Source organism: Sminthopsis crassicaudata, chromosome 3 (genome assembly GCF_048593235.1).
Source record: "Sminthopsis crassicaudata isolate SCR6 chromosome 3, ASM4859323v1, whole genome shotgun sequence".
In the NCBI taxonomy this organism is placed as follows: Eukaryota; Metazoa; Chordata; class Mammalia; order Dasyuromorphia; family Dasyuridae; genus Sminthopsis; species Sminthopsis crassicaudata.
Genome location: NC_133619.1, coordinates 381,763,601 through 381,777,991, shown reverse-complemented (window position 1 = coordinate 381,777,991; position 14,391 = coordinate 381,763,601). Strand labels below are relative to the sequence as shown.

Below are 14,391 nucleotides of genomic sequence, written 5' to 3'. Positions count from 1 at the left end.
CTGATTTTCATCACAATCATATGTGATAATGTGATACAATATTACTTAAGAGTGGAGAGTCTCTTAGGTCAAGCATGAGTTTGTTAGACAGCTGAACTGCCATTTAGAATACAAAGCCTTTTCTATGAAAGCCTCAGACCTGGAAGAACTAGATTGTTTTATTTTATCTTTCAATTTGAAATGAAAATAAATGAAATTTTTGTTTCAGGAACTATTGGAGAATTAGGTTCATTTCATTAAATAATATATTCTTGCTAACCCAAGTATATAAAGTTATGAAAGTTTTTTTTTTTAATTTACATTATCTGTCACATGGATATTGTGAATATTCTTGGGCATGAATACACTTTGATTTTAAACCATACTAAATTGATATTTGCCAACTTCTGTCTATATTAGTTAATATCCTCTTTGTATAATACAGGACAACTACCAAAAGTATGCCACGATTTTGTTCTCTCCATTGCCATGGATGAAAGTAGATTGCATGAATTTTCTTTGCATTCTGACTAAAGTTATAATAACTAGTTCATTTTAATCATTATCAAAAATTTAATTGACTTATACTAGACAAGCTTTTGAGGCATAGTCTTGATTTATTAATATTCTTCTGGACAGTTATTACTGCTGTGGAACTATTTGAATTAGATTTACAAAATGATGATACAGATTATGGGATTTTTAAACTGGTAGCTGCCCTCCTCTTTGCTTACTACTGCTCTTAAATTAGCCTTTTTGGTTCTTTTTAATCATGTTAATGAACATACTCTTTACTAAGTTATAGGATCTACTTCCTTATTTAATTACCAGAATTGTATTGATTAGACATGGAAATGGAAATGGATACTTCCTGCATGATAATTTCAGCAGTATTCAATAAAGTTTATATTCATCCTAAATGACACTAAATAGAAGCACATATGATTGAAATTTGCTTTGAAATAATCATAATCATAATGCTTCCCATGATGATAATGATAGCTAGCATTTATATAACACTTTAAGACTGACAAGGTCTTTTCATATATAGATACTTAATAAGAACCTAGATAGATAAGGCCTCTTATTGCTCCCATTTTTCAGATGAGACAACTGAAACTAACCAAGATTATGCTATGTTACCAAGATCACAGAGTTAATCTGTCTTGAAAGCCACATGATTAGAATGTAGGATGTTTAGGTTAAAGATAAGACAAAGTGACAAGATGTGGAAGAATTGGGAGGGGGTGTGTGACCTCTTTAAGATGCACTTTGCCATAATGAAACCTCAATATCAGGACCTTAGCAAAGTCCTATCTCTGACATAATGGCCACGTGACCCACAAGTAGCAGGAAAAATATTAACTTTAAGTGTTGGAGGAAATTATGCCACTAGGGAGTTCCTTAAGCTGTTGAAATATCAGGTCCAATCCCAAGACATGAGTCCTAATTCTAAATAATTGCAAAAGCTTTATTCTGATAACAGAGAGAAATCAGAGAATATTGATTTAGATAAATGAAGATACTTGAAAACGTTTGAAATTCATAATCTTATTTAATCAGGGCAAAAATAGATAATTAAAACTAAATTGCTGACAGAGATGTACTATACATTTATGAGAAAGCTATGATGAATTCTGCCAACAAAGAGAAGAGTGATTTTATTCATAAATGTCATGGAGATTCACAATAGAAATTAAGGATTCCAAATTCGAGGAAGCAAAAGAAACTTGACTTCTTGCAAAAGTTCCACATGTTAGGACAACACATTTATAGGGCACATTTAGGATAGAAATGGTATCATTGTTTTCTTTCTCTCTCCAACCCCAGACCTTAATGAATGCTTGGTGTTTGGTGCCTGTTCTCATCAATGTATTAATATGAAAGGATCATATAAGTGTATATGTGACGAGAATTATAAGGAAAAGAATAACACCTGCATAGCAAAAGGTAAGAGTATAAGGATCCATTTTAATGTTACTATAGTTTATTTTTTAATTTTAAAATCACATTGAAGGTTGAAATATGCTTTTGAGCAAATATATTTTGAGCTATTTGTCTATAGTTCCATTCCTAAAATGAAAAAGAAGAAAAAGAAGATGGGTGAAAGTAAGGTCTGGGGTGTGGGTGTCTTAAATATTGAATTATGAGTGCTCTGTTGAGTTATTATAATTTTATATTAACCTCAACTAGAATATAATTTTAAAATGACTTTCTCAAAAACAGGGTGAACAATGAAAAAAATTTGTGTTTTAAGACACAATCATAATTGTTTAAATTTCACAATCAATGATGATATTCAGAATTATGAGAATCTTAATACAATACCTGATTTTCTGGAAGATTATTAGGCCATGAGTTAAGAATTACTTATATCTTCTGAAGAAGAAATTTTAAATAAGAAGTCCAATTCCAATATTCAGATTCAGATTCCTTTTCCTTTTTTATTCATAAAATAGGTTTTCATTAAATATCAAGTATAGAATTAAAGTGTTTAAAACAGATATGGATGTTTATCACAATTTGTAACATTCACAAAAATACCATGATTAATAATAAAATCACAGCCTATTACCTACTCCTATCCCTATTTATATGACATCTTTTGGGAATAGGTTGTTATAGTTAACTAAGCTTCTTAATAAAGAATGACTCTACTTACATTTATGCACAATTAAATACCATAATACAATACAGTGAATACAATAATATCACTAAAACCAATTACCAAAAAACAGTTAAATTTCTTGGGTGAGAATGTCTTCAACCAATCCAGACCATAACCTATAAATGAGAGTATAAAAATTCTTTGAAGTATCTTGAAGCATTTAGATGTTGCTATATGTCAGTAGTGCAAAGGAAATGCCCCACTGCCTTTGTGCTGAATTTTTAACTTCTTTTATATTTCTTTCATCCAAGATGATTTAATACCTCAAAGTCACCTTTATGCTGATAAATTATGCTTGACTTTTAGTATGCAGGAATATCGATTGATCAAGAGTTCCGTACAATAAAATTTCATTTAAGAAAGAGTTCAAAGTATTTTTATGTGGGTGTGGCCTACTCAGATTCCTAAAGTAGTTTTGGTTAGGGGAGAATGGGGCTTCTTATTTCTTACCACAAATGTCTGAATCTACTGTCATGAGTACTAACTGTGATTGAATGAAAATTGAGATTCAATAATTGTGTTACATAGGAACATTAAAATAAGTCTATTTAAATACACTCTATACCACCCTGGGGTCTAATAGTTGGATGTACTTTCCACAAAGGCTCCATTTGCATCTATGTTGAAAAATTTGTCAATAAGGAATTGAAATGTCTAGGTTGACATTAGAGTTCTTAAATCAGAAATGCTAAAGGATCAGAGTAAAATGACTTGATTACTTGATGACTTGAAGATGCTGTATAAGCATGAAAATAATACCGCATAATTGAAAAATAAAATGTTTGCTTTTACATTAGTTGAAATTTACTTTATTTTTGTATTTCGTTATAATAATCTCCAGGCTCTGAAGATCAAGTTCTCTACATTTCTAATGACACTGATATCCTGGGTTTTATATATCCATTCAACTACAGTGGCGATCATCAACAAATTTCTCATATTGAACATAATTCAAGGATAACAGGGATGGATGTGTATTATCAAAGGGATATGATTATTTGGAGTACTCAGTTTAATCCAGGAGGAATTTTCTACAAAAGGGTCCATGGCAGAGAAAGAAGACAAACTACCAGTGGTTTGATTGTAAGTAAATAGCTTTGAAACTTTAAAGCTGCCTACTCATTTAAAAGAAAATGGGGGAAAAAAGCAACAACAAATCATCGCCTAAGAGTTTGTAACACATTGAGTTGATTCCCAGAGAATATTCAATGAATAATTAACAGACTCCCAAAGTGATTTTTTTTAAAGAAATATTTCCCTGGTCACCTAACTATGAACTGTCTGAAGAACATTCCAATTTGCATAGTTTTATGTATTTGTGTTTTTGATAGGCACATTTTAATTTCTGAATTCTAAGAAATGAAATGAGGATTTTTGAGCATGTCATGAAATTCAAAATTTATTGTTTTTGTTTGTTAATGCATTTTTTTGATTAGTAAACATTCTATTAGAAGATCATCAAAAATATTTTCTTATAAGCAACAAGAAAAATTCAAGCCAAAATAGTTTCTGTTACCTTTGATGTCTGTGATTCAACAAAGGCCCAAGAAGTGTTTCTTAGAGCATCAGACTATATTCTCTTGACAAGTGATAGGCATGTTTATTATTGTGGTTATTTCTTTCAAGAAAAACTATGACATTTGTTTAGATTTATGAACACGGACTACATCCTTCCTTGTTGTAGGGCATGTCAAGTGATTCTGTATTGTATGTTATGGAGTAACCCAAGAAGAAAATGACAGATTAATACTTATTTTTATGGGGCCTAGCCCACTCCCATACTACCAAAAAGTCAAGTTCTATCTCAGCAGGATATAATTCAAACTCTGTGTTAGATAAGCATCCCTGATGTCTTTCTATCTTCGGGCATTATGTTGTCTATGAACAGTGACCAATGCATTTTTCAATGAGTATTGCCAAAATGATAAATAGAACTTGGGATAGGCCCATACAAATCTGAACATGTTTATATATGTGTGTATACATGTATATGTATATGTATGTATGTATGTATGTATATTTTCCTTTAAATTATCAAAAATCAATAGACTACAATCATCAAAGCTCTTAATTTTGTTAAGTGGGAACAAAGGGTATTATTTTAAGTAGGGAAATTATGAGGTATGGTGCAAATATCATTGACTCTGGGGTCAGAGGACCTGGTGGGGTTTGAACCCACCTCTGAAGCTTATTACTTGTGTAAGATTGGGGAAATCTATGAACCTCCTGAAGGCTTATTTTCCTTAATTGAAAAATGAGGAAGTGGGACTAAAGGACTTCGGATGCACTATCTAGTTCTAATTCTAAAATCATACACATTATGCAATCTCTTTTTCAGTTGTATCTGATTCTTTGTTATTACTTTTGGGGTTTTCTTGGCAGAGATATTGGAGTAGTTCTCCATTTCTTTCTCCAGCTATTTTACAGATGATGAACAGAGGCAAACAGAGTTAAATGACTTGCCCAGATTCACACAATTATGAAATTTCTGAGATTCTATTTAAACTAACAAAAATGAGTCTTCCTGCCTCCAGACTCATTTTAATCTGGTTTAGGCCTTCTTGAGAATGTTGTGGCCCCAATGGGGCCCAAGAACATCATATTTTCCATCTCTCATCTATGCCATTATTTTCAGGCAAGTAGATATTTCTAGATTTAATTGACTGCCCATTTTTTAGTTCAGAAGTCCTCTAAGAGACATCCTAATTTGTTTTATCTCTGTTATTTATAACAATATCATATTCCATTGACATTTAATTCTTGAATTAATTGGATTCAAATGTATCTCCTAATCTTCATTATTCTTCAAATGAATAATGAACAAAAAACAAAAACAACAACAACAACAAAAAAAAAAAAAACAAAAAAAAACTTCAGTCCTTCCAATCCAGCCTTATGAAGATACTGATAATTTATGATCAGTATCCTTTGTAAACAGCCATTCATATACTTAAAGATCATGGCCTTTCTATTAGATTATTTCTATAATCTGGGCTTGGTTCCTTGAATCTTTTGGTCTCTCCTTTAGCTATCCATATTTCATTATATATTTCATAAAAATAAACTAAAGTCAGGATTGAAATATAGCAAGAGGCCAATTATTGTTAAATGCAAAAGCATATTACTCTTTTTTCCTTTCATTCAGACTTTGATGAATGTTATATTCCATCATTTTATTTATAAAGGTGATGCTCATGTTCTGCCTTCTATAAGGAGAGTATGCATTTTGATTGACTTTCCCTGTAGTGATGTTAGATTTTTGCTTGGTCATTTCTTTTTCTTTGGTACTTGATAAGACCATCAGCTGGCATTTAAGAGACAGCTAGAAAATATGACGGATTCAGGCTAATAGTTTCTCACAGTTATCATTGTCAAACAATGTATTATTGACCTGAATGATAACAACTCAGGACCTACTCCAGAGAGAAAAAAACTAAAACAAAACAAACTTAATATGTTTCCCTAGGCTGAGTCTGATTATTGACCTAAGCCCTGATTCATATGGCTATGAATCATATAAATCAATGTGGAACCTCGTAATGGATACTTTGTGCTTCAATTGATGAAAAAATATTTGTTAGTGCACGAATAAGATATGTAGGTAGTATATCCATAGCCACTAAATATGATATCTTTAATTCTACAATGCTAAAGGAACTTATTGTTTAATATTTCAAAAGAAAAAAAATATGTGAAATCAAATTTTAATTTCAATATATTTTAGTGAAGTTCACTTTATTGTAAGTATGAGAATAATATTTTACTTGTGGGAATTTTTTTTTTAAATAGGAATACTAATTGTGATTACAAATCTAAATTTCAAATGAAAACCAAGGATTATTTATAGTTAGAAGTACTTACGAATTTCTACCCCTTTGGGCTATACAAAATGGATGGATTTTTTTCTTAAACAAAATTAAACAAGTTAAAAACTTAAAAGACCGACATGATTCAATCTATATGTAAAACATAATGAGATTTCTGAATTTGAATTTTAGCAGTCAGAACAGAACATGATAACATTATGCAACATTTGTAGATACTTTCTGGCAATTTATCATTTCTAGTATGAAGTAGTATAAAGCAAAGAGCAGGATGGTAAATTCTCTAAAGTAGGTCAGTGCATGGAAAATGCAAATCACTTTGAAAATACAGATGAGATTTTTACCATTATAACGCTAAATATTCCTGAGACAAACAAATGACTTACCTGAAGTACTTGATCTTTAAAAACAAAAATGATCCTCACCATCTTCTATTTTACATATATATATATATATATATATATATATATATATATATATATATATATATATATATATATATGCATGTCTGTTTATATAGATCCACATACATACATATGTATACATGTCTACTTATACAGATCCACATACACACATACGCATGTGTGTGTATATTTACATTTTTCACATTTATATGACATTTTAGGATTTAGAAAGTGCTTTTTCCAAAGCAGATTTATGGGGTTGGTTAAAGCATTTTAAATTTCATTCTATAAAGGTAAGAAAAAAAATGTTTAAGAAAATTATAACTCATAATTGCTTGGAATGGTGACTTGAACTCCAGGTCAAGTTTTTTATGCCCATTTCTAGATCACATTTGTTCTTAGAACAATTCTTTGGATGTATACACACACACACACACGTGTATATATATTCACATATATATATAATTTGTTTGTTTATAGTAGCAACACAACTATATGACTCTGCATTTCATTTTCTTTACAATGTTAAAAGGAATATTTGATGTGGAGTCAGAGAATACCGGTCTAATTTCCAAGTCTACTCTTTTACTACCTCTGTAGCTTCGGAAATCACTTCAGCTCTATGTGCTTCAGTTTTCTCCTGTGTTACATGAGAGTATTTGGTTGTTGTCCTTTGTTCTGGAAGAGGATCAAAATGACCACTATATTGATGTCAAGATACACTGTGCCCGATAGTGGCTAATCAGACAAATAAGATCACAGAAGCCTCTACTACAAGCAGGGCACAAATATTCCATAGACACATTTGGAGTTGAGATGTCTTTAAATTTGCACGTCTCACATTTCTTTTGAGCTACTGCAATTCTGTTTTGCTTCATAGAGCACAGTACCTTATTTGATACAGGCATGCTATGCTGGGCAGTGCTATGACAGTGTCTCTCATATCTCACAAATTATATTTATACTTCCCTAGCTTACCTTATAACATTGTTGTGAAAAGCAAATGAGATCACATAAAGTTTTTACTAAACCATAAAGTGAAAGATAAATATATATGGTGGTCATTATAATTAATTATTATCATCCTTTTCATATATTTTTCATATAATAATAATTAGTTATTATTATAACTACAAACAATAATTTTAAATTACATTAATTACCTGTGCCCTGGTTATCATTTTTTTAAAGATTTCCTTAAAAGTCTCATAATCTGAAATTCTTAGATAAGATCAAGCGCATATTGCGGTCATTTAGATATTGATAATTAATAATAATAATAGCATTTGCATAGTACTTTATGATCTGAAAAATTCTATGCAGATTTTATCTCATTCTATTCTGCTAAGGTAGATCCTATTCTTATCATCATTTTCCAGATAAGAAAAGTGAATCCAAGATAGGATAAATAAATTGTCCTGGATTATACAGCTAATTATTTTTCTGAATTATTCAAAATATCTTTTCATCATGATTTCCTTAAATTAGATTCCAAATAGTTGGCATTAGAAAGCTTCCTGAACCATTGTGAGAATAACTTTCAGTAAAAACAAACATTTACATGGTAAAGACTTATGGACCGATTGAATTGGCATTGCATCATAAGGTGAATGATTAGAATTGATCAAGTAACCCGGAAGTAATTGGTACTAATAAATGCTTATCAATTGACTATATTGTATTAGCATATTGAGGCCCAGATAAGTAATATCACTTCCCCAAGATCATATAACTAATAGATTAGAGATAGGATTTAACCTTAGGTTCTCTGACTCCACAGAAAATGTACTTTCTTTTTATCACACGATCCTTCTAGTTCAATTTAATTCAGCTCAATGTAGATTTATATGTAACATTTTGTGATAGTCACTAGAGTAACAAGGAAAAATAAGACAATGTCAGTAAGTTCCCTAAGGGAGCTTATAATTTAATGGGAATAGAGAAGATATGTGAAAGAGGGATATGTTAATGCAAAATAGAAAGGTCTATCAAGTGTAAAATTTGAAAAAGGAAAGATCACTTTAAGCTAAGAGGATTGAGGAAGGCTACCAGAAAGAATTAACACCTACATTGAGCTCTGAAAAACTTGAAAGGGGATAGAGAAAGTGGGTCTATTTTAAGTAAGGAGGGCAGCTGGAGCTAAAAGCATAGAGACAATAAGTGTAGGATGAGAATGGCTATGGTCAATAGGGCAATCTGACTAAAATATCAAGTATGTGAAGGAGAATGAATAAAACATGAATAGAAAATATTTGAGCATATTTTGTGACCATAAATTCAAAGAACAGGAACTTCTACTTTACATAGTAATCACTTTAGTGCTTTTTTGTTTTAGGTGAGGGGAAAGAGGGAGTATTGAAATTTTTTGAGTAAAAAAAAAAAAAAAAAAAAGTGATAGGGTCAGAGTGATAGATAGGAAGGCTGTATAAAAAATTATGTGAATAATGGGTTGGAAGCTTAGTTGTAGATAGATACATTAAAAGCTAATTGGAGTCTAGGCACAAATAATTGAGAGGATAGAGATTTTCCTGAGGAAGTTGGAAATTAGAGGACAAATGCAAGTGGATTCTGAAGTACAAGAGATAGTTTTTAGCCCCAAATTACATGTCAAAATTAAGGGCAACGGGACAAGGTGAATCCAGAGTTTCAAGAAGTATCAACAAAACAGAGATGTTGGTAGAAGAGCAGATTTTGAATGGGAAAGATGAGTTCAAGTTTAGAAAGCTCCATAATAGTTCTGTGAATGACTACAGAAACAAAATTTTATTGAAGAGCCACTCACAAGTCTACAATCAGAAAGTCTGGGTTCGGATCTTGCCTCTGACATTCTCTACCTTTGTGAGCTATTCAAATGGGCATCACCACACCAATATTTATTGACATTGTGTTATTGGAGTAAAAAAGTAGGGAAGGAGGCCTGGACCTCATCTGTAGAATTACATAATTGGACTAGAAGAAGGCCTTTCTAGTTCTAGAACTATGATTCCCATGATGTCTATGAACCAGCATCTCAAATAGGATAAAAGCTAAAGTGCTTTGTAAACCTTAAAGATCTAAACTTAAAAAAGAAAGAAAGAAAGAAAGAAAAAGATCGGGGGCAGCTAGGTGATGCAGTGGACAGAGCACCAGCCCTGAATTCAGGAGGACCCAAGTTCAAATGTGGTCTCAGACACTTAACACTTCCTAGCTGTGTGACCCTGGGCAAGTCACTTAACTCCAGCCTCAGGGGGGGAAAAAAGATCTAAACTTAAGTTATTTTATTAATACATTTAAATTTAAAATATTATAATGCTACCTTATTAGAACATGGGAATAAGCATGTATCTAGCACCTGCTATATGTCAGGCACTGTGCTAAATAAGCACTTTACAAATATTATTTCATCTGATTTTTACAACAGCCCAATGAGGTAGTTACTGTTATTATAAAACAGGTGAATGTGATGCCATAATTTCCACTCTTTTAGGAACTGGTAATGAGATAATACATTCTTCAATAGGAGCCATCAAAGTCCATGTCTTAGATCAGTGGCAGTAGTAGTGTCAGCTTCTCCCATCAGATTAAAAGTGAAGTTGAGAGAGAGAGAGAGAGAGAGAGAGAGAGAGAGAGAGAGAGAGAGAGAGAGAGAGAGAGAGAGAGAGAGAGAGAGAGAGAGAGTGTGAGTGTTATGCTTTGTTTTCTGATAGGTTTATAGTTAAGTAAAAGTGGGTCTCATTCTTTAGGGGCTCTAATTACCCTAATGCCACCAAAAGAGATGTAGTGGAAATAAGTGGAAATTAACTAATGATCACTGAGTGTTTAGGCACTTGGGTAGAGCTCCATAGCATTGGCCATAGAGTCAGGAGGACTTGAGTTTAAATGTGGACTCAGACACTTGACATTTACTAGATGTGTGACCCTGGGCAAATTAACTTCAATTGCCTCACCCCCCAAGGACAGAAAGGAAGGAAGGAAGGAAGGAATGAAGGAAGGAGAGAAGGAGAGAAGTGTGGTGACCACATTAGCACCCTGGATACCTGAGAAGCAACCAGAGTCAGGAGTGACCCTGGCTAGTCTCACTGCACCTCCTAGTCCCTCACACAATTCTCTGTATACACCAAACGATTGGGCCAGCACAGGATAGTGGGAAGGGCCATTTTCCAAGCATATTCTTATAGAGTATTGTACAATTAGTAATTAGCCTCAAGTGCTCGATTGTCTGACATCAGTGCATTGACTCAAGAGTTTCATCCCCTTACAGAGGAGGGAAGGAGGGAGGGAGGGAGGGAGGGAGGGAGGGAGGGAAAGAGGGAGGGGGAAGGAAGGAAGGAAGGAAGGAAGGAAGGAAGGAAGGAAGGAAGGAAGGAAGGAAGGAAGGAAGGAAGGAAAAGGGGAGGAGAGAGGGAAGAAGAAAGGGAGGGAGGAAGTTTAGACATACAACAAGTTTTAGGCATACTTTAACCTTTCAGATTTTGAAGCAGATGCTTGTAATGATGTAGCTAAACCATGAGTTTCATTACTTCCTTGTCATCCAAGTTGCTTCAAAGTTAAGTTGAAAACACATCATATAACTTAATGTAAGAAAAGTAGGGAGACAGTGAATAAAGTATATTGGCTTTCTATTGCTATATAAGCCAGCCAATCATTTATGCAATATATTTATTATGTACCAGACACTGTATTAAATTCTGGGGATCCAAAGAAAGGTAGAAAATATGTTTTGCTTTCAAGGAACATACATTCTAATAGAGCACTGGATTCCAAAATTGGTCAGTTGAATCAGTAGATTGTTTTATTTGTTTTTATTTATCATGTAGATTAGTATTAGTTCTATAGACTATCTTCTCTCTGCCACTTCTATGTGCTATGCAAACAAGAATTTTGTGGGGTCTTTGCCAGAGTAGGAAGCCATTATTGCATTGACAAATTTGTGCTCTTAGTGCAGATTGAAAGTTGAAGTAGAAAATCCACTGTATTGGAGGTAGTATGATGTCTTTGGCTTGAATTTTATAATAGCCCATACTCATTCTTACAGTAACCTCTAAGTGGTTCACAGACTTATAATTTAAGGAAATATTGTTTTTGGTAAACAAAACTTCTGGGTGAATAACTCATTGTTTATTTTGTAATGTGATGAAGTTACGGTCTCAACTGGTTAAATGTTTGCCAGTATGCAAGTATGGACACTTTTTTTCACTTTGGCTTTTTAATTACCTTATAAAACATCCAATTGAAATATGATGTTAAAGTGTACTTTTCCTCACTTCTAAAATAATAAACCTTAAATTCCCATCTCTCTCTTCCCCATGCTATGACTCTGGCTGTGAGAAAAATACTGATCTCTTGGAATTATTTTTTCATACCTCCGCTCTGGCATTGTTTTGTATTCCTTTTATTAAGGTTCTGTTGTCATCTGGTCTCTATTTGCTTTAGCATTTATGCTATTCTTGTGACTAAGAAATTGCTGTAACTCTTTCCCCCCAGTATAACATTTTGAGATGTTTTAAAAAGGAACATTTAAAAACCTTATTCAGCGTGTGTGCAATACAGGATTCAATTTGTTCCATGGCTAGAGTACATATAATTTTATCCAAATATTACACAATAATACCTATCACCAGATTTTTTTTAAGTTCACATATATTCTTCTACTAAGCTAACAAAAACTTATGTGGGTTAATTGTTTTCCTGAGTTACTGAAATTTAAAATATTTGAAGATTTGTTGAGTCTTTAATTGAAATTCAAGTTTTCATGTGCAAAAACTTCAAAGCTTTGAGGTAATAAGCCTCCATCTTTAATAGGTAGGGCCTTCCATCCCCAAAGCATGAAATTAAACAAGGGATCCTATTATTTTCCTAGGTAATTCTGTTCAGATAAATCATACTTTTATTAGTGACATTTATCCTTAAAGACTGGCATATCAAAAAATTTTATGGCAAGCTGAATGCAAAGTTCTAATGTCCAATTGTAAATGGGCTCATTTTAATAAGGTATTTTTAGCAAAATACTGTTATTGGTGATGTTTCCAAAGATATTCAGGGATCATTAAAAATTATTTAGTGTTTTATGTAAAACAAAAATTGTGATAAGTATGATTATATAAAGGAGCAAAAAGTAAAATCTTTTTTTTTCAAATATTGCCACATTTTAACTTATCTTCTAGACTAAAAATAATCTAAGTTTTTTTAAATCTAACTCAATTGCTCTAATTTTTTTTTAAAAGTTCTACCATGAAAATGTACTAGAACAGATGTACGTGTTGAATATATGACCTATGTCTATAATATAAGAAGACTCAGTTGGGAGCCCATAGAATAGAGAAGAAAGATCACCTGAAAAAGAATCGCTACTACATTCTATCTGACAAGTAGTCATACAGTGCTTCTTGAGGATCTCCATTGAGAGGGAATTCACTACCTTCCAAGAAAGCTGATTCTGCTTTTTGTTAGGAAGTTTTTCTTTGTATCAAGTTTCTATTTGCCTCTTTGCATCCTCTAGTCTCAGCTTGGAGTTCTGCCCTGCAGGTCCAGAAAGAACAAGTCTAATCTTTCTTTCACATTGACAATGCTTCAAACATATGAAGGTCAGTCAGACAATCAATCAGCATTTATTAAGTGCCTACCATGTGCCAAGGAACTGTTCTAAGCACTGAGAGCACAAAAAGAAGCAAAAGATAGTCTTTGCCGGAGGGAACTCACAAAAGCTATATAAGGGAGAAAAAGAGAAATACATACAAAAAGAAAGGATGGTACTAGAATTGACAAGGGTTGGGAAAAGCTTCCTTTAAGAATGATATTTTTGTTAGGATTTATAGGAATCCAGGCAAAATAATAAGTAGAATTAAGGAAGAAAGCATTCCAGGCAAGAGGGACAGCCAGAGAAAATGTTCAGGGCAGAGGAATGAAGAGTTTTAATTGTAAAGCTAGCTACTCCATAATGCAATGGAGTTCAACAGAGTAGTTTTCCTGTTTCAATTTTTAGCAGTTTCCTCTTCAAGGCCAATTCATTATTTCTAAGCTAATAGTTATGGTGAGTTTTTTTTTTTGTGTGTGTGTGTGTGTGTGTGTGTGTGTGTGTGTGTGTGTGTGTGTGTGTGTATGTGTGTGTGTGTGTGATGATAACCTTAAATAACTCATATTTAGATCAAAGAATTAGTATCAAATTTTGTGTAGGAGTTGTAAAAATATATTAGGAAAATGCTTCTTATTTTCAAAAAAGTTTATAATAATGAAATGTCAAGAGGAAGTTTTATTCAAATTAACTCCTAAGAGTTAAAGGAGGTAGCAAAAATCTTCACAACAGTATAGAAATTAGCTAACCTTTTACAAACAACTTAAAAATAAGTTTTGTTTTTTTTTTTATTTAAAAAGAATAAGAAGAGTGGCCAAGGAGTTAAATATATAAACCCATAGATTCATGCTGAAAGTAAACTTGAACAAGAAGGAAGTTTTTACAAACAACTGTGCCATGCATTTTGAGTGAATGAATTGCAACAGTGGATACTTGGCATTTGAGCTGACCTTTGAATCTGGATAA

General features: G+C 32.6%; 1 protein-coding gene across 3 annotated transcripts in view; it reads left to right on the top strand.

Moving 5' to 3' along the window:
- LRP1B (LDL receptor related protein 1B) overlaps nucleotides 1-14,391 on the top strand; it is a 2,473,587-nt gene that overhangs the window by 2,296,122 nt on the left and 163,074 nt on the right. For all 3 annotated transcript variants that reach the window (XM_074301983.1, XM_074301982.1, XM_074301981.1), the window contains 2 exons: nucleotides 1,810-1,929; nucleotides 3,489-3,730. In XM_074301983.1, the coding sequence (XP_074158084.1) occupies nucleotides 1,810-1,929; nucleotides 3,489-3,730 (362 nt within the window). The remainder of the gene's footprint in view (nucleotides 1-1,809; nucleotides 1,930-3,488; nucleotides 3,731-14,391) is intronic.